The sequence below is a fragment of the Monodon monoceros genome, unplaced genomic scaffold (genome assembly GCF_005190385.1).
Source record: "Monodon monoceros isolate NGI ecotype Baffin Bay Population unplaced genomic scaffold, NGI_Narwhal_1 Super_Scaffold_21, whole genome shotgun sequence".
NCBI lineage: Eukaryota > Metazoa > Chordata > Mammalia > Artiodactyla > Monodontidae > Monodon > Monodon monoceros.
The window spans coordinates 84069336-84090441 of record NW_021703778.1 but is presented as its reverse complement, the minus strand read 5'-3'; the positions used below and the strand labels follow the sequence as shown (position 1 = coordinate 84090441).

General features: G+C 41.0%; 1 protein-coding gene across 1 annotated transcript in view; it reads right to left on the bottom strand.

The window, feature by feature from the left end:
• Positions 1–7065: 7065 nt before the first annotated feature.
• Positions 7066–21106, bottom strand: part of FBN1 (fibrillin 1) — a 252366-nt gene continuing 238325 nt past the window's right edge. Inside the window, exons 63-65 of the mRNA XM_029237630.1 lie at positions 12847–13078; positions 10112–10286; positions 7066–8361 (exon numbers count right to left, since the gene is read on the bottom strand). Of these exons, the coding sequence (XP_029093463.1) occupies positions 7972–8361; positions 10112–10286; positions 12847–13078 (797 nt within the window). The 3' untranslated portion in view covers positions 7066–7971. The remainder of the gene's footprint in view (positions 8362–10111; positions 10287–12846; positions 13079–21106) is intronic.

Sequence of the window (21106 nt, the reverse complement as noted above, 5' to 3'; positions counted from 1 at the left end):
CCTCTTGCGTCTCCCTCCCACCTCCCTATCCCACCCCTCTACGTGGTCACAAAACACCCAGCTGATCTCCCTGTGCTATGCGGCTGCTTCCTCCTATCTATCTCTTTTACATTTGGTAGTGTATATATGTCCATGCCGCTCTCTCTCACATCGTCCTAGCTTACCCTTTCCCCTCCCCATGTCCTCACATCCATTCTCTATGTCTGTGTCTTTATTCCTGTCCTGCCCCTAGTAACTTCAGTATCATTTTTTTTTAGAGTCCATATATATGTGTTAGCATATGGTATTTGTTTTTCTCTTTCTGACTTACTTCACTCTGTATGACAGTCTTCAGGTCCATCCAGTTCACTACAAAGAACTCAATTTTGTTTCTTTTTTTTGGGTGAGTAATATTCCATTTTATATATGTGGCATCCACATTTTAAATTTCTATTATAAATTTTTAGTTTTTGGTTACCATGAAGGTTTGATATATTTAGAAATATTCATATTTGATTTAAGTTGCTTTTATACTTTCAAATGCATTTTCGCAATCCTGCATTTGTACACTCCTCCCCTCTCTATAACTGTTTTCGACAACGTATTTTGCAGCTAATTGTTTTCTTTATCCCTTAACTGCTTATTGTGGATATAGATGATTTTACTACTCTTTTCTCCTTCCTACTAGCTATGTATGTGGATGATTTTCTCCCTTTACTGTATGTTTGCCTTTATTGATGAGCTTTTTCATTTTGTAATTTTCATCTTCTTAGTTGTTGACTTTTTTTATGTAGAGAAGTTCCTGTAATATTTCTTGCAAAGCTGTTTTGGTGGTGCTGAACTCTTTTGCTTGTCTGTAAATCTTTTGATCTCTTCATCAAATTTAAGCAAGAGCCTTGCTGAGTATTCATTGTTGTAGGTTTTTCCCTTTCACCATTTTTAATACATCATGCCACTCCCTTCCGGCCTGCAGTTTCTCCTGAAAAGTCATCTGATAGCCTTTTGGGAATTCCCTTGTATATAACTTATTTCTTTTCCCTTGCTGCTTTTAATATTCTCTCTATATTTAATTTTTGCCCTTTTAATTGTCATGTGTCTCAGTGTGTTCCTTTTTGTGTTAACCTGTATGGGACTCTGTGTGCTTCCTGAATTTGGATATCTGTTCCCTTTCCCAGGTTAAGGAAGTGTTCAGCTACTGTCTTCAAACATGTTCTCAACACCTTTCTTTCTCTCTTCTCCTTCTGGGACTTCTAGAATGCAAACATTAGTGTGCTTATGTTGTCCCAGAGGTCTCTTAAATGGTCCTCATTTCTTTTCATTTTCTCCTGTTCAGCATCAGTGATTTCCACTTGTGACCCATTCCTTTGTATCATTTCAGCTTGTTGACCCATTCCTTTGTATCATTTAGTGTATTTTTCATTTCAATTATTGTATCCTTTATATGGTGGTTCTTTATATTTTCTAACTCTCTTAAAAACTTCTAACTTCTCGCTCTATGCATTCATTCTTCTCCTGAGTTCTTTGAACTCTTTATCGGGTAGATTGCCTCTCTCCATTTCACTTAGTTCTTCTGGGGTTTTCTCTTGTTCATTCGTCTGGAATATGTTCCTCTGTTGCCTCATTTTGCATAAGTTGCTGTTTCTATTTTTGTGTCTGGTAGGTTGGTTAGGTTTCCCAAGCTTGAAGAAGTGGCCTTTTGTTGGAGAGGTCATATGTGTTTCAGCAGCACACTCCCCTCTTGTTACCGGGCTATATGCTTTAGAGGCTCCCCTATGAGGACTGTGTGGGTCCTTCTGTTGTGGTAGACTGACTCTGTGGGCAATCTGGTAGGCTTGGTCGGACCCTGGTCCGGTTGGTTGCCAGGCCCTGCCTTCTGTAGAGGCTGCTGGCCGCTGGTTGGCGGGAGTGGGCCATGAGGTGGCTGACTGCAGAACCCCAGGGGGCCCCAGGCCTTATGCTGGCTCACTGGTGGGTGGAGTCACGGTCCAGAAGACTCGGGCTATTGCCTGCCCACTGGTGGGTGAAGCCAGGTCCTGGAGTTAGGATCAGCCTACTGGCGGGTAGAACCAGTTCCTGGAGTCTGGTTGTAAGACTCAGAGGTCGCAGAGCTGGTGTTGGATCTCTGGTGGTGGGAGGTAGTTCCTGACTTGGTTGGGTATGGGGCCCAGGGTGTCTCAAAGCTTGTGTGAACCTGCTAGTGTGCAGGGCTGGGTCCAGCTGGTCACAAGGCAGGGTGTGGCCTGCTGATGGGCTATGGGATGGTGGTTTTCATGAATCTAGTGCCTGCCCTTTGGTGGATGAGGCTGGTCCAGAGGCTAGAGCAGGCTCTGTGGTGGGCAGGGCTAGGCCCCAGGGCATTCTGGGACTGGTACTTGCCCACTGGTGGGTAGAACTGGGTCCTGGGCCCTCTGGTGGGCAGGGCCACGTCCTGAAGTGGCTATGGGCTCAGGGGGGTCTTAGGGCAGCGTGTCTGCTCATGAGTGGGACTCTGTCCCTACCCAGTTAGTTCCTTGGCTTGAGGCATCTCAGCACTGGCTCCTACAGGCTGTTGGGTGGGACCAGGTCTTAGCACTAATGAGCTAGAGGGAGGACTCCTCAATGGCACTGGAAGTAGCAGTGTCCACATGGTAGAAGGAGCTCCCCAAAATGGCTCCTGCCAGTGTCCATATTTCCGGGGTGAACTGTAGTTACCTCCTGCCTCTCCTGGAGACTCTCCAAAATCAGCAGGTATGTCTGACCCAGGCTTCTCTCAGATTACTGCTTCTTCCCTGGGTCCTAGAGCATGTGAGATTTTGTGTACACCCCTTAACAGTGAAATCTGTATTTCTCTCAGCCCTCTGTGACTCCCAGAAGAAAGCCCTGCTGGCCTTCAAAGCTATATGCTCTGTGGGCTTGTCTTCCTGGTTCAGGACGCCTGGACTGGGGAGCCTGACAAGGGGCTTGAACCTCTCCTTTGGGGGAACCTCTGCCATGTAATTCTCCAGTTTGTGGGTCTCCCACCCAGGGGCATGGGACTTGACTGTATTGTGAATTTGCCTCTCCTACCTGTCTCTTCTTTATGTCTTTTTTTGTAGACCTTTCTTGGCAGGTTCTCGTCTTTTTCATCAGTGGTTGTTCTGGTGATTGTTGTGATTTTGGTGTTTCAGTGAGAGGAGGTGAGCTCAGGGTCTTTCTACTTGGCCATCTTGGCCAATCTCCTGAACACAGTTTTCTGACCCCAGATTGCCTACAGTGTCAGGACTCTGGATCCGGTGCTCCCGAGGACCTCAGGACTGAACTGAACTGTCAGCAAACTTTCTTGATATGATAAGGAAAGGTCAGAACTCTGTGAATTAAGAATCGCAGACCCTGAGGGAAACAAACCTTGAGATGGAGAGCCCTTAGGAATGGTGTCCCAGCTTCCATGCCCTCTCCTGGTGGGTGAGAGGCCTGTGAGAGTGGGTGTGGATGAGTGGGCATGATCAAGAGCAGTTTTCTCCTAGGGAGCTGGTTCTACAGTAGACTGACTCCTGGGCTCAATGCTTGTGGTGAATGACCCACAAGAGAGCCTGCTGTGGTCAGTTTACAAGTGTGTAGGAAGCAGTAGGCCTCAGAGGAACTTGCAACCTTCCTGAGACACAGGATCACTGGAGTTGGATCACAGAACTGCTGTAGACAGGTGCAGTGAACACACTGAAGGGGGATAATCTTGGTGCAGCTGGAGGCAGAAAGACTGAATAGCATATCATGTTGATTTCATGTAGCAACAAAAATACATGGACACAAACCCAATCCAGCCTGTCATGCTTTTGAAATTCTGATATATCAGGGTCCTGTTAATCTTTCCTGATAGGTCTGGTCATAGCAGAGCTGTTGGGGAAACCCAGAACAGAGCTTGCCATGCAGATACAACTATACAGGACTGTGACCTTTTTATATAAATGGCTGGTGGGGTTGATGGGATGTGTGTTTATCATCGGGATTTTTTCACATCTCCATTTCCAGGAAAAGAAAAAGCTAAATCATTCAGGTTTGATTTAATTCTCCACCAGAGAGAATTTTACATTAAAAAGGGAACAGACCTCTTCTGATTTCTCCAAGTCTCAGTACAGCTGCAAAAAACACATCATGTGGGGTATGAAAGTTACCCAGAAACTGCTGAATGGAGCAGCTGCTTTCTGCTAACCATCTCTACCACAGTGTTGCTTAACTTTGAACTCGAGCTAAGGATTCTAGAAATATACTGAATGTGATGCCTTATAGCTGACACTACAACCAACCCTTGAGGGGCAAAAGGGAACTAGAGAGGGTAATGCTGCATTGATTTATGAAATGGGAGTAGCTGCAAAGACCAAAAATGACAGTGAATATTTGTGTGGAATGGATAGAGAGGAGAGAGTTGAGCTAGTGGGAAATCACAGCCACTTACCTGCTATGACTTCGTTCAGTTAAAAAGAAGGCACCTTCCACTGTCCAATAATAAAAATGAAACTGACCTCTATTTGTAGAGGTCGTAATTCCAGCTTACATCAAGGATGCAAAACAGCCTATGTCCTGCAAAGAGGTTATGACGTTGCCAGAAAAACATTTTGGATTCATTAGCAGTTAGTTGAAATAACAGATTTGGTGACATTGCCAGGTCCTGCCAAATGTATGTCAGGTGTCAAATGTACAAGACCCTTATGTTTATAAAGACATTTGTGAGAATGTTAGAACCTTTCATTGAGACCCAATCTTGTAAGTGAACCCAGTCTTGGATACACGTGGGAATTTGCAAAATCAAATTCAGAGACACCTTGTTTCTCTCTAACCCTAAACTCGTAATACTGAGAATCCTCTTCTAACAGTACATAATGTTAGGCTCATACTGGGTATCAAAATGCTTAAAAAAGTAAATTGGTTTGCCTTTTTTTTTTTGACAAAGTGTTTAAAATTGGTAAGGGGGAAATAATTTTGTCTTCAGCAATGTATGTGAAAACTAATCTTTCTCCCGGTAATCTGCTAGCATTAAAAACAATGTCTTTAAACCATTTAATAATTATGTTTGTAACCTATCTCTAGGAACTACAGTTAAAGTCAGAATATAGTACATTCTGTGGACAATGCTGACTTTTAAAAAAAAAACTAACAATTTACAGGTATATAATTTTTAAGTATGCTAATATAATATCAACCTAATTGTCCTTTATTTTGGCTTAGCTAATTTACAAACATGATTTCTGAAGTTGAACAGTATTTGTAATGGCAATGTCCAAAGCAATTTTGGCTGAGTGAAGTGCTATTTGTTGAATAAAAATGTCGTTGTTTGTGCAAGTTTAAACATTTCATAAGGCCAGCTGAGTTCATTTCAACCCTACTTACAAAATAATTATTGGCAAGTGAAATGGGCTTGAAGGGTAGAGACAAGACTTTTCAAGCTTCTGAGATTTATAAAACCAAATTCTTCAACCATTGAAAGTAAAATCAAAAGGTCACAGACAATTGAAAGGTACAGGTTTAAATCTCAGAATTAAAAAAAATTCCGGCAAGAGGAATATTTACAATGGAACAGTGAGGAAAATGTTTTGTTACAGTCAGAAACACGGAAAATATGCTGTTGAGAATTGTTGGCTCTTAAATAAATAAAATCCACACTGAGACTATTAAAAGTATCAAAGTGATCTACTCTGTGCCAACTCTATTTTGTTCTGTTGTTATAAAGAAAATCCATTATTGAATATAATGCAGTTCAGGTTAAATTATCAAAGACATTTTCCATTTGCAAGCTGTTGTTTACCATATGCTATATATTCTTCTCTAACAATTTTAGTACACCTCCATCAGAGAACCACAGGCGCAGAGATAAAAGGAAATTTTGAGTCATTTTAACTTCCTAACCAAGGTACAAATCCCTTCCAAACTAGTCATTCGACTCGCTCATAACTGATGCTCAATAGAGATGAAAATTTTTTGGATGGCAAAATAATAGATTTAAAAAAAAATACTTTGAGATGTTCATGGCCTGTTAGTGGAAGAAAGCATCCTTGTCCACTGGCTGCCTAGACTGAAACACTCTAGTGACAAGGGAGCTCACCACATTGCAAGGAAACACATTCTCTCAATGGGTAGCTTGACAATTAGGAAGGTTAAGTGCTAAACTGAGCTTTACACCAACTGACCCTGGTTTTGTCTTCTAGAATATACCTACTCCATCTTCATTAGCCTAGTTTTCTGAAGATTTTTTTTCTGTACGTGGGCCTCTCACCGTTGTGGCCTCTCCCGTTGCGGAGCACAGGCTCCAGACGCGCAGGCTCAGCGGCCATGGCTCACGGGCCTAGCCGCTCTGCGGCATGTGGGATCTTCCCGGACCGGGGCACGAACCCGTGTCCCCTGCATTGGCAGGCGGACTCTCAACCACTGCGCCACCAGGGAAGCCCTCTGAAGATTTTTGAGAGGACTATTCTGTGTACTGTATGGTTTCTTCTCCATGCGGCAACCTCATTTCACTTTTATTTTCACTAGCCTTAAATGCCCTAAGGGCTTTTTAAAATTCATTATCAATTGAACAAGCTTAACGGTTAAATATTCAATATTGCTCTTAAAATAAAACAGCATTTTCAAATTATGACATTCAGAAAACAAGAGTTGTAGCATTCAATTGGATTCAATTTGGGATTATCCCTTTGTAATTAGGCTAGCACTGACTAACAGATGTTTAGGGGAGAAAAAAAGGATGGAACGCCTCAGCTTGCCAGCGCTGTGTATATTTGAGGGGAGGGGGCATGATAAATTTTTATAATGGAACGCATGTGCTCTAAGACAATGAACTTGATGTTTTTAAGTACTGAAATCTAGTAGTTTAAAAGTCACAGGATTAATTAGGTCACGTTGTAGAAATAATGCTCCAGTCTTACATATCTTGCTGGTGAGAAATAACTCCGCTGTCTTGAATGAATAAAACAAAGGACTGACTCAAATATGTTAAATTTTCTTCTAGTGGTTATATATTTGGCACCTTTAGATGCTGTAACTCACAGATCCAGGATAGTTTAATTTCAGGAGACTTTATTTAGTCTCCAGAATGGCCCCTCCAATCCCACATCCATGCAAGAACACAAAGCCAAGGGGTACACTAAAAAAGAGACTGTTTTATTGTGTCATTTATGACATGGACCCCTTTTTGACAGGAATGGCCGAGGGTAATCTTGGCATATTGCACAGGTGTGATGAAGGATGCACTGGTGATCCTCTGGCTGCTGAGGCTGTTTCCTGGTCCTCCCAGACCTCCATGCATGTGTGGGCCAGTCACAGAAATTTCATTACCACTTGGTGTATACATTTAACAAGTCTTTGGTCTTAATAAGCACCATTACAAACCCTCACATTAAGGGCATTATTATTCTAGTTTATAAATGTTTCAATGATAAAAAATAGCACGATTACAGTATACACACACTTAATTTACATGTAATGTATTATACTCATAACTGAGATAAGCTACTGAACTAACTTTGGTTGATTGAAATTAATGAAGTATTTGAACTGAATACTTGTAATTTGGTTTCTAAGTTGTGTAAATATTACAGTGTATTTATAAATCTAGTTTGAGAATTTACTAGCACCAAATAGATATTATAAATGGCCAACCTAATACTTGTATTTGGAGAAGCAAAGTTTTACAATTTGAAAAAATAGAACAGTCCATAAATTGAAAGCACATTCCTGTACGTCTGCTAGAAGGATGGCACGTCAGCATGAATGGCCAACCCCCAGTGGAAATACATGTCCCAGTTTTCAAAAATGAACACATATGACAAGGTAGCTTAGCTACATACATGAGAAGCCTGAGAAAGTGGTTGTTTTGAACTAGGGTAGTCACCTGTACCTTGCTTTTGTAATACAAGAATAGTGCTTATTTATAGCAATTTACGTGGTGAAAGACTGTACCTATAATATGAAGATTCTGACTGGGGGAAAAATTCAGTTCTACCTATCTATCTTTGTTTTTTAATTATTTGGTCTCTGGATGGTGAATTAATGAAGCAAAATCTGAATTTTCATCTTCAGATTATCACCCAGTTCACCACTGAGGTAGTCTTTGTCATATTTATCTTCTAGCTGATTAAGTTCTTTCTTTTTATAAAGTGGACTACTACTGATTTGTAATGAATAGGTTCCAACCACTGGCTTCTTCTTTGTGAAGTGGAGGTAGCTGATCCCTTCCTTTTGGTTGATTTTAAAGAAGCCGTTTTCATTTCCAGATTCAATCAAGTATCTGTTGTGATTCGTCAGAGTCGTAAGGGCTGGAAGGAGTTCTAGGATTCGGACCTTGTTATTGATGTGGGAAATATTGAAAGCAAACACGGCTGTCTTCTCAACATCCCAGCTTGCAAGACTCACGTTGGCTTCTATCTCAGGCTGATCCTGGAAAGACATATGGCAATGTGTTAAATAAAAGGTAAATATGCCACTTACTAAAGAAAAAGTGACTCAAATCTCACAGTAACCCAACTTTCTTCTCATGAGGTATATACTGTATTGAAAGTGAGTATTCGTAAAATACTGCTTAAACCGCCAATGTTAAATTGGCACATTTTTATAATATTAAAAAATAAACATGTCAAGGAGAAAGTTGAAACCACTTGTATTTGGCGGTCTTCTATTGCAGTGGGTCTCAAAGTATGGTCCCCTACCAACAGCATCAGTATCACCTGGGCATCTGTTAGAAATGCAAGCTCTTGGTGTCACCTGAGACCTAGTGAATCAGAAACCCTTCGGATGTTTTCCAGAAATCCGTTTGTTTTCTTTTCTTTTGTTTGTTTGTTTTTTTTTGCGGTACGCGGGCCTCTCACTGTTGGGGCCTCTGCCGTTGCGGAGCACAGGCTCCGGACGCGCAGGCTCAGCTGCCATGGCTCACGGGCCCAGCCGCTCCGCGTTATGTGGGATCTTCCTGGATCGGGACACGAACCCATGTCCCCTTCATCGGCAGGCGGACTCCCAACCACTGCGCCACCAGGGAAGCCCCAGAAATCCATTTTAACAAGCCTTCCAGATGATTCAGATGCATACTCGAGTTTTGTTTTTTTTTTTTCTTCCTGGATATCTGCACATGATCTGCTTGCTTTTTTTTTTTTTTTAACATCTTTATTGGAGTATAATTGCTTTACAATGGTGTGTTAGTTTCTGCTTTATAACAAAGTGAATCAGTTATACATATACGTATGTTCCCATATCTCTTCCCTCTTGCGTCTCCCTCCCTCCCACACTCCCTATCCCACCCCTCCAGGTGGTCACAAACCGCCGAGCTGATCTCCCTGTGCTATGCGGCTGCTTCCCACTAGCTATCTATTTTACGTTTGGTAGTGTATATATGTCCATGCCACTCTCTCACTTTGTCACAGCTTACCCTTACCCCTCCCCATATCCTGAAGTCCATCATTTCCCGAACCACAGCAGATGCGTTGCACCACTGATGCTAAGAAAGAACCAGTTTATTTCAATTTTATTCAGTGACGCAAAACCATCCCCACCGAAAGACACACCTATGAACCTACTTCCTGGCTCTGATGATCTGCTAATATTCAATGCTTTTCACTGGCTTCTTGCTTGCCTCTCTGGGACCACATGTGCTGGATTCTCCGGGCCTGCAGCCAGAGGTCTGGGTGAGTATCTGCATTTCTGAGTTGACAGAAAGGCTGCAGCAGCCGTAGGCAAAGAAAACCAGGCTGCTTGAGCTCCATGTTGTTTTTGTCTAGAATCCAAGTTCCCTCACACTCCACATGGCTGTTTTCAGTAGAGGAGTCTCTAGCTTTCAGAACTTGTCATCCCTGTGTAGGGAGAACTATGTCACTTCACTATTCTGCCCACTTGCTGTCCTGGATCTCAGACCTTGTCCTTTCAGCAGACTTTGGGTGGGTGTTTGACTTTCTTTTCGGCGAGACAGAGGAAATGAGCAAGTATGTGAAAACCTTCGAACGGCCACTCCCTAAAAGCAGCAAGAAACTCCAGAGAGCCCCACAGACCCTTGTAAAATACAGCCTAGAGCTCAGGGAATGTCTGGATTTTCTCCTCAGGGAGATTTTTCCCACTTTGGGGCATCCTTGGAGGAAACCATAGGAATCTGGAGGACCTTTCTGCAATAGGAGACATCAGGAGAAACCACCTTCTGACCTACCTCAATGTTGGAGGCATCTGTTTCATTTGCGCTTCTCCGCTTCCTGCCCCGTTTGGGGTAGCCGTTGATCTTACACTCATAACACGCCTCTGGGGAGAGGGAATTGTCATCCATTTCACCACTGGCAGGTAGCTCTGGGTTTCCTCGGCCCATGCCCATTCCAGAAACACAGTGCCTACGGTAGAAGGGAAACAGATGTTTTTCGTTAGAATTGGGAGATGGAGGAGGGAGAGTTCTGGTGAAGCCTGGACCCCTCCCTAGTAACATTCAGTCCTTGATTATTTGTCCACTGGATGATCGGCGGTTCTGAGAACAACACTGAAGCCCTCGGTGTTTGGCCTCAAATCCTCAGTTCCCTGGGTTGACTTGATTTCTTTTTACTGTCTCTCAAGGCCCCGTTTTGCATATTTATTTGTCCCTTCACTTCCCAAATGCAATGTGGCAGGTGTTCTGCTGTACTGCTGGGGAGGAAACGGGGAGTGGAAACAAGAGAAGAACAGAGGATGAGGGAGACCATGTGACTCAGGAGGTTCAATAAAAATGCCTTCTTTTTATGAAACAGGCTCCACATGAGTGAGAAAGGGATGAGACATCACTTCAGTTCCTTGCCCTCTTGCTGCTTAACTGATACTATCACTGCCACCTCCACTTCCACCACCACCACTGTCACCAGCCTTCACCACTCCAGCTTCTGAGCAGTCTCTCCTCTCACTTATCCTCTCACTTATGAGACCTCTCACTTTGGCTGAAGCTCCTCCTGGAAATAAGAAGAAAGCTCTAGGTGACAACTGAGGTTGATTTAGATATAAATTGTGAGGATATGCAATGTATAAAATACATGTATCAAAGCTTGCCCAACTGTGGGAAATTGCTTCAAATCATTCAAAACCACTAGGTCCACTGGCTCTGACTCATGTGAGGCTGGATAAACAAACCCATGCCCAAGAGAAAACTAGTTCAGCTGTTTTTCTTTGCCTTTCAGTTTTTAAAGCCAAGTTATGGAGGGAGGCTTGCATGTTTCACAAGTACCTTGTTTTGTTATTCTGCTTACTATTTCATAGGCCACTTGGAATGTATTTACCAGGCTCCTCTTTCAAAATGTGTTGAAATATTTGAATGATCCTAAAAGAATCTTTACATTGGGGTAGGGTCCACTCTAGTGACTCACGGAGGAGCCCAAACTGTTATAAATGGGTAGATCTCTACTACTGGGTCCATTACTGGGTCCATAATGTAGAACAAATACTGTTTTCTCTTTCTGTATTAGTTGATCTATTCTTTATAACTCATTTTCCTTTATGCCTTTAAGATTCAAAATATAATGCCAATAAGAAGAACACTTTGTATTTTGCAGCAATTTCCAGGTTTCTAATATTTTCTGTAATCCTGCTGAGCCCGACACATTTCCTTGTCCTTTAATCTTGCACCATGAAATGTGTAGAAACAATAAAATGGATGAAATGATAAATGCTCATCCTGTATGTGTGTGCATTCACATAACGATTAAATTATTGGAAGGCAAACCCCAAATTCACAGGCTTTTGGCTCCTTTCTCAGAACTCCCTTCCAGTATTTTCATATCCCTGGAACACCACTTACAAGAAGTGTGACTATAAAGTCCCACTGGCCAGAAGCCAGTTTGGAGTGTCACAGTTTTTGCTGGGAAAATGGTTCTGGCATTAAACTTATAAAGAATGAGTCTACTGAGAGCCAGACACAAACATCTGGAAATTTGAGTCCTATTGCTGGCATTCTGTGTGCTTCCCATGAAACATTCTTTTACCTTCTACACACCCCAGAATGAATCACTTGATGTTTGTGTGTCAAGAAATCAAAGAACACAAAATTAACAATTTGATATATACATGTAAGTGTGTGTTGTGGAATATGTGACTTTGTGTGTGGGGGAGTATATATAAGTGTGTGTGTTGGTGTGTATATATATATATATGTGTATGTATATTTAATGTCTGTGTTCCTAATTAGAAAGTTAAAATTTGAGCTCCTTCACAGAGTAGCCAGAACCAAGACAACCAAGTCCAGATGAATTCAGTGGGGAAGAAGACCTAAACTTTGAAAACTTAACACTAACTCTTAAATTACTGAGTAGAATAAAAACGCATCTTTCCTGCCCCAGCTCTCACACATACAATGTGGTGAAGTATTCTACCTGGAAAATACAGTAATTCTCTTAACTCTTATATGTAATGCTATTTTGGCAATTTTGAATGTAAATTTAAGTCTGAAATGTAAAATACACTTTAAAACTGTAAAGGACTCCACAAAAGGTATCTTTTTGGTTTATCCTAACAGGAGCTAGATGAGAAGGCGTTTTAAGTCGAGACAGAATCCTGCTTGCCCCAGGAGAAGGCTGCATCAGCAAAGGGCAGCCTGAGTCCAGTTCTGTCACGGGTCGCAGCCCCTGTATTTCCTGAGAGATGAATCGCTTTCCAACAAGATGTGAAGATCAAGAGAATGAGACAGGTAAGCCATAGAGCGAGGTATTTACAATGTCATTTCATTATTTTGTTTGACATTCTATGAATTTCCAGAAACCTAGATGTCCCCTTTCAAATAAAATAACCTAAAACCTTTGCAGCACTAATTGGATTTAACTCAAGAATCATAAAAAGTATGGTTCTACTCTACTAGGACAGGTCATTTTGAATTAAATATACTTAATTATGTTATGAATGAGAAAGCCTCCAACCACGACCATGGCTAGCAGTGCTTACCCTTGGCCTATTCGGAAGTAGCCAGGTGGACAGGCACAGAGATAGCCGCCCTCGGTATTGGAACAGCCGTAACTGCAGGGGGCCTGAGAAGAGCCACATTCGTTGATGTCTTGGCACCCACCACTGAACTGTTCGTACTGGAAGCCAGCAGGACACATGCACTTGTAGCTCCCCAGCGTGTTGTGGCAGGAGGCTCCTCCGCAAATGTGAGCGCTGAGGCATTCATTTTCATCTGGAGAAAAAACCAGAAGACACTGCATATGTGATACCAGCCAGAGATTGCTATGGAGGTGTCTGGATCAGGCCACTTGCTGCCGGCCAGCTGGCCCTCCCCTAGGCTCTTGGGAAGGTAACACAGGCAGAGGTGGCTGCGGTGGGAAAGGGAACAAGAGAGAAAGATGTGGAAACAGGTGTGGTCTCTTGCCATATGGTGAGCGAACGTGGTTTCTGAGGTCAAGTGCACCAGGCAGAATACATTAGGGAGTGGCATTCTGAGGACCAGCAGACTCCAGTTCTCATCTGAAGCCAATACTTGTATGTTCTGCTCTACGGGAGCATCCCGTGTAGAACGTGGGGATGGTTCATGGCTAAGGTTCAGGGTTCAGGGTGGGAGGGCAGGAATCAGTTCTTTGCACCTTTGCTTCACAAGTGCCCACTAATAGGATGATTATCTCCTGCTTTCTCAGTCTTCCTTTTTCAGGATGAGTAGGGCTGGCAAGGGCTGACATCCTGCAGGAAGTGTCGGCCCACTAGGACTTCCTTTTCAAAAGTCCATAAAAGCCTCCAGGTACTTGCCCTGGGGATGAGTAGTGTCTTCTGGTATGTCTGCTCCCATCTCTGAATGGGCCCCTTTATCCAAACCACCTCCTGCCCAGAGTCTGGGCCATGTCTAAAGCTAAGTATGGCTGGAACAGATTCAGTGCAGACTTCACAGGCAATAATTGGGGAAAACCTACAAGAGACACAGATGCTGCAGAACTAGCTACAGATAGGGACCGGCCAAGTCTGATGGCAATAAGTAGGAAAAAGAAATCTAACTTTAACAAATCAATTCAAAGGGAAGAAACCCCTCAAGTTTCTCATCATGTCTGATGTATACTTCTTTGAAATCTCCAATATATTTTTGTAGACCTGCCTTTGTAGGGCAGCACGGAGGTTTGCTGGTAAGACATTTCTTAACTGCTAGAGCCCATTTTCAGGCATATGTTCATGTGAATGCATGTGATTGACCTTCTCCTCACTTAGCAAATACCTACTTCCAATGGAAGAGAGGAGGAGAAAGGCAACTAACACTTATTAGATGCCTACTGTATGACAGTTGGGATACTAGGTACTTCACTCCATTTACTTAACCTGCCTAACAGTCACAGAGGTAGGTATTAAAATCCCTATTTTCCAGGTGAAGAAAGCAAGACTCAGAAAGCCCCACCAAGATCTCCCAGCAGCAGCCGCAGGGCAGAGATGCACACCCAGGTCTGTCTGACTACAAAAATCACATGCTTTCCTTTATATCACAGTGTCTCTCAAAAGACTCACCCACTTAAACTGGTCCTTTCTCTTTCACTTTTTCATTTGCTGAGGTAGATTCATTTTTCAAGAACAAAATTGTTTCTAAGAAAATATCTTTTTTTTTTTTTTAATTAGGAGAACAGGTGGGTAAAAACGGTGAGGGCAGGATACTTGCATATATATACATACACACACACACACAATTCAGATTGCCTTCCACCCTTCCTTCCTCTCTTCCTTCTCTTCCTCCCCCTTCCTTTCTCGACCTGCCCCCCCCCCGCCACCACTTCTTGCCTGTATGTAGTTACAGAGAGAAGAAGGAGTAGATATACAGTAAGAAAGCTATTGGTAGAGCTGCCTGCTATGGCTCAGTGCCTAGCTATGCATCTGTTTGAGATCCTTTATATCCAAGGACTCTCAAGTACCCACCCAAGGTCACTTAGGTTCTAAGGTTCCTAAAACAAAATGATTCAATATGCCATCATCTGTGTTCTTTTTTCCCTTGTTTTAAATTAGAGGTGAGCTGTGTGATAGAAACTAATGGAGACCATGGGCATCCAGGATGAATGAAGAACCGAGGGTAGTTGCTTTGGTGAAGGGAATATCTCTGGGCTGAATGTCTTCTCCTTGCCTTGCTTATCCACCTCCAGGCTTCTCACCTGCCCTCAGCTCTACAAGGCTGATCGGAATGGAGCATCCACAAGCTCCTCTCCTGTATCCTGAGCTTTTGGTTGGGCTCAGCCGTCTGTTACCTGCTGGGACTCTGGCTGATAAAACCTCTAAGGTAAGGCATGGGTATATGTGGGGAAGACCTGTTAATACAGAGCTTAGATTTATTCTGTTTTGTTCCAAGGAGCAGAGATAGGACCAGTGGTTAGGAGTTAGCGGGAGAAGAGCTTCATCCTTTATGAAAAAGATATTTCTAAAAATTAAAGTTTTCTATGCATAGATTGGGCTATCTTGGGAGAAGGTGAGTACCTTTCTAGGTTGGAGAGGGATTGATATGTTAGGAAACAGATCAGACTAGATCATTGCTAAGGTTCTTTCTAAATTTGAGTATCTCTCTTTTTAACTTGGAGTATCTTTTCCTGTCAAGAACTCTCCCTGTCCCCTTTTCACATTCTTTTCTACTTTATTTTACATTTTTTCCTCCCTGAGAATCTAATAAGTTTAAATTAAACTTGCTTATCTGGGTTGGAGAGATGGGGTAGAGTGGAGCACGGATTAAGATAAGAAATTGGCAAATGTTCAATGTTTACAGCTTGAAAACAATCTGTTTGTGCACTCACCCTTTCTATCAATATACAAATACCATGATTTGTTTAACATGTTTTGCACTTTTCCTGACCTTTTTCATCCTGTGTGTGCACCCTGGAGCAAATGGCTCCAAAAGGAATTTTTCTACACGCCCAAATCTTTGTTTTTATTCTTTCAGTTGTTACTTAAATTGGTGAGGGTTTTGCTCTTTTCATAAAAAGAGACAATTCTAATTTGAATGAAATAGCATTAGAGTCTCTGAAAGACACTCCTTAAAAGCAGATGGAAACCTACTTACTCTGTCCTCTAAACTCAAAGTTTCCAGCATCAGGCTCGCATAGTGTGTCTTAGCTGTGGTGTTAAGGGAGAGCCACTGGGAGAACTCCAAATGTAGAACAGCCTTTCCTTTACTAATTTCCTATAGGTCATGATGGGTCAGCTCCAACTTCAAGCTGCAAGTTTGATATTTTCTAGAAAGCAATGATATCCGTGGCCCTTTACCCTATAAACCCATCCATCTTCCAAGAGTGAACTTCTGGCTGCCTAGGAGCAAGGATCCAGGGAGGGCTGGTCCAAGAAATCTGCTCTGCATGGCTCTGGGGAAGCCATTCTGGCCCAAGGCAATACAGTGCTCATTCTGGGTAAGTATAATTCCCAAGAATTATGAGACCAGTTTGAACTGGTATCTTCTGGGCATCAAAACCCCCAAACCTCTTCCCACTTTTTAAGAACTGAAATTTAGTTGATTTCCAATAGTGTTAGTTTCACGTGTACAGCAAAGTGATTCACTTATATATATTATATAGGTCCATCCATGTTGCTGCAAATGGCAATATTTCATTTTTTATGGCTGAGTAATATTCCATTGTGTGTGTGTGTGTGTGTGTGTGTGTGTGTGTGTGTGTGTGTGTATCTTCCTAAACCAATCATCTGTTGATGGGCACTTGGGTTGTTTCCACATTTTGGCTATTGTAAATAGTGCTGTTATGAACACTGGGGTGCATGTATCTTTCCGAATTAGAGTTTTCATCTTTTGGGGATATATACCCAGGAGTGGGATTGCTGGATCATATGGTAGCTCTATTTTTAGTTTATTAAATAACCTCCACACTGTTCTCCATAGTGGCTACACCAATTTACATTCCTACCAACAGTGCAGGAGGGTTCCTTTTCTCCACACATTCTCCAGATGGAGACTTTTTGATGATAGTAGACTTTCTGACCAGTGTAAGGTGATGATACCTCATAGTGGTATTGATTTGCATTTCTTTAATAATTAACAATGTTGAGCCTCTCTTCATGTTCTGATTGGTCATCTGTTTGTCTTCTTTGGAGAAATGACTATTTAGGTCTTCTGTCCACTTTTTGATTGGGTTGTTTGTTTTTTTTGATACTGAGTTGTATGAGCTGTTTGTGTATTTTGGATATTAACCCCTTGTCGGTTTCATCATTTGCAAATATTTTCTCCCATTCCATAAGTTGTCTTTTCATTTTGTTGATGGTTTCCTTTGCTGTACAAAAGCTTATAAGTTTGATTAGATACCATTTGTTTACTTTTGCTTTTATTTCGTTTGCTTTGGGAGACTGATCTAAGAAAATATTGCTACGATTTATGTCCAAGAATGTTTTGCCTATGTTCTCTTCTAGGAATTTCATGGTGTCACGTCTTAAATTTTAGGTCTTTAAACCATCTTGAGTTTATTTTTGTATATGGTGTGACGGAGTGTTCTAACTGCACTGATTTACATGTGGCTGTCCAGTTTTCCCAGAACCATTTGCTGAAGAGATTGTCTTTTCTCCATTGTATATTCTTGCTTCCTTTGTTGCAGATTAATTGACTGTAGGTGCGTGGGTTTATTTCTGGGCTCTCTATCTGTTCCACTGATCTATATGTATGTTTTTGTGCCAGTACCATGCTGTTTTGATTATTTCAGCTTTGTATTATAGTCTGAATTCTGGAAGGTTTATGCCTGCAGCTTTGTTCTTTTTCCTTGGAATTGCTTTGAAAATTCTGGGTCTTCGGTGGTTCCATATAAATTTTGGGATTTTTTTCTAGTTCTGTGAAAAATGTCACAGGAAATTTGATAGGGATCACATTAAATCTATACATTGCTTTGGGTAGTATGTCCATTTTAACAACATTAATTTTTCTAATCCAAGAGCATGAGATATCTTTCCATTTCTTTGAATCATCCTTTATTAATCCTTTATTAATGTTTTATAGTTTTCAGCATATAGGTTTTTCACTTCCTTGGTAAAGTTTATTCCTAGGTATTTCATTTTATTGATGTGATTTTAAACAGGATTTTTTTTTTTTTTACTTATATTGTTGGTGTAAGGAAATGGAACAGATTTCTATATATTAATCTTGTATCCTGCTACCTTGCTGAATTCATTTATTAGTTCCAACAGTTTTTGTCTGGAGTCTTCAGGGTTCTCCATATAGAGTATCGTCATCTACAAATAGTGACAGTTTTACCTCTTTGCTTCCAATTTGGATACCTTTTATTTCTTCTATGATTGCTGTGGCTAGGACTTCCAATACTATGTTGAATAGAAATGGTGAGAGAGTGGGCATCCTTGTCTTTTTCCAGATTTTAGTGGGAAGGCTTTCAGCTTTTCACCATTTAACATTATATTGGCTGTTGGTTTGTCGTAATGGCTTTTATAATGTTGGGATATATTCCCTCTATACCCACTTTGATGAGAGTTTTTATCATGAATGGATGTCGAATTTTATCAAATGCTTCTTCTGCATCTGTTGAGATGATCATGTGGTTTTTGTCTTTCCCTTTGTTGATGTGGTATAACACATTGATTTTGCATGTGAGCCACCTTTGTGACCTAGGAATGAATCCAGCTTGATCATGGTGTATGATCCTTTTTATGTATTGTTGGATTCAGTTTGCTAACATTTTATTGAGGATTTTTGCATCTATATTCATCAAAGATATTGGCCTGTAATTTTCTTTTTGTGTAATGTCTTTGTCTGGTTTTGGTATCAGGATGATGGTGGCTTCGTATAATGACTTTGGGAGTGTTACCTCCTCTTAAATCTTTTGGAATAGTTTGAGAAGGCTAGTATAAGTTCTTCTTTGTATGTTTGGTAGAATTCCCCAGTGAAGCAGTCCGGCTCTGGACTTTTGTTTGCAGGGAGTTTTTTTCATTACAGATTCTATTTTACTTCTAGTGATTGGTCTGTTCAAATTATCTGGTCTGTTCAAATTATCTGTTTCTTCTTGATTCAGTTTTGGCAGGCTGTATGTTTCTAAAAACTTGTGCATTTCTTCTACGTTGTCCAATTTGTTGGCATATAACTGTTCATAGTATTCTCTTATGATTTTTTGTATTTCTGTGGTATCAGTTGTTATTTCTCCTCTTTCATTTCTTATTTTGTTTCTTTGGGTCCTCTCTTTTCTTCTTGGTGAGCCTGGCTAGTGGTTTGTCAATTTGGGTTATCTTTTCAAAAAACTGGTTCTTGGTTTTATTGATCTTTTCTGGGTTTTTAAAAAATCTCTATTCCCTCTCTAATCTTTCTTATTTCCTTCTGCTGACTTTAGGTTTTGCTTGTTGTTTTTCTAATTCTTTTAGGTGGTAGGTTAGGTTGTTTGAGATTTTTCTTGCTTTTGAGGAAGGCCTGTATTGCTGTGAACTTCCCTCTTAAAACTGTTTTTGCTGCATCCCATAGATTGTGTAAGTTTGTGTTTCCATTGTTATTTGTCTCGAGGTATTTTCTGATTTCTTCTTTGATTTCATTGTTAACCCATTGGGTTTTTTAGTAGCATGTTGTTTAGTCTCCATGTGTTCATTTTTTTCCCCATTTTTCTTTCTGTGGTTGATTTCTCATTTCATACTATTGTGGTCAGAAAAGATGATTGAAATAATTTATATTCTCTTAAAGTTCTTGATGCTTGTTTTGTAACCTGGGAAGTGGTCTATCCTAGAGAATGTTCCATGTGCATTTGAAAAGAAGGTGTATTCTGGTGTTTTTATTTTGGATGTAGTGTCCTGTAGATATCAATTAAGTCCAACTGGTCTGTTGTGTCATTTAGGACCTCTGCTGCCTCACTGAGGAAGATCTGTCCATTGGTGTCAGTAGGGTGTAAGTCTCCTACTATCATTGTATTCCTGTCAATTTCTCCCTTTGTGTCTGTTAGTATTTGTTTTATATACTTAGGTGCTCCTATATTGGGTGCATGTATTATTGGGTGTAATATCCTCTTGTAGTGATCCCTTTATCATTATATAATGTCCTTTTTCTTTATGGACTTTGTTTTAAAGTCTATTTTGCCTGATATGAGTATTCCTACCCCTGTTTTCTTGTCATTTCCATTTGCATGAAATATCTTTTTCCATCCCCTCACTTTCAATCTGTGTGTCTTTCTCCCTGAAGTGAGTGTCTTGTAGGCTGCTTATTATAGGTTCTTGTTTTGTTTTTTTTTTGTGGTATGTGGGCCTCTCACTGTTGTGGCCTCTCCCATTGTGGAGCACAGGCTCTGGACGCACAGGCTCTGTGGCCATGGCTCACGGGCCCAGCCACTCTGCGGCATGTGGGATCTTCCCGGACCGGGGCACGAACCTGTGTCCCCTGCATTGGCAGGTGGACTCTCAACCACTGCGCCACCAGGGAAGCCCTAGGTTCTTGTTTTTTATCCAATCTGCCACTGTGTCTTTTGATCAGAGCATTTAGTCCATTGACATTTAAAGTAATTATTGAGAGGTATGTACTTATTGTCATTTTAAACCTTGTTCTCCAGTTGATTTTGTAGTTCTTCTTTGTTCATGTCTTCTTTTTTGTTTTTCCTTTTGTGGTTTGATGGTTTTTTAAATATTATGTTTGAGTTTCCTTCTTTTTGGTTTTTGTGAATCTATTTTATGTTTTTGATTTGTGGTTACCCTGGTTTTCAAGTATGTTGACCCCTAACTATATCTACTTGCTTTAAACTGATAGTCATATAAGCTCAAACACATTCTAAACAATCTACAATTTTTAGTCCCCTCCTCCAAATTTTGTGATTTTGATGTCCTATTTTACATCTTCATGTTTGCTTTTGCTATTAATTGTAGATATAATCACCTTTACAACAATTTTTTGATTGTTTTTTAATCTATGTACTGGCTTAAGTGATCTTCAATCCTTTCATATATTTGCCTTTCCTGTTGGGATTATCCCTTTCCTATAGATTCTTGCTTTTCTATTTAGAGAAGACCTTTCAATATTTTTTTTTTCTTTTTTTTTTGCTGGCTGCACCACATGGCATGCAGGAGCTTAGTTCCCTGACCAGGGATAACACTCATGCCCTCTGCAGTGGAAGCGTGGAGTCCAATAACTGGACTACCAGGGAATTCCCTCAATATTTCTTTTAAGGTAGGTTTAGTATTGCTGAATTCTTTTAGTTTTTGTTTATCTGAGAAATTTTTTCTCTCTCCTTGTATTCTAAATGATAATGTTGCCAAGTGTAGAGTATCTTAGGTTGCAGGCTTTTCCCTTTCA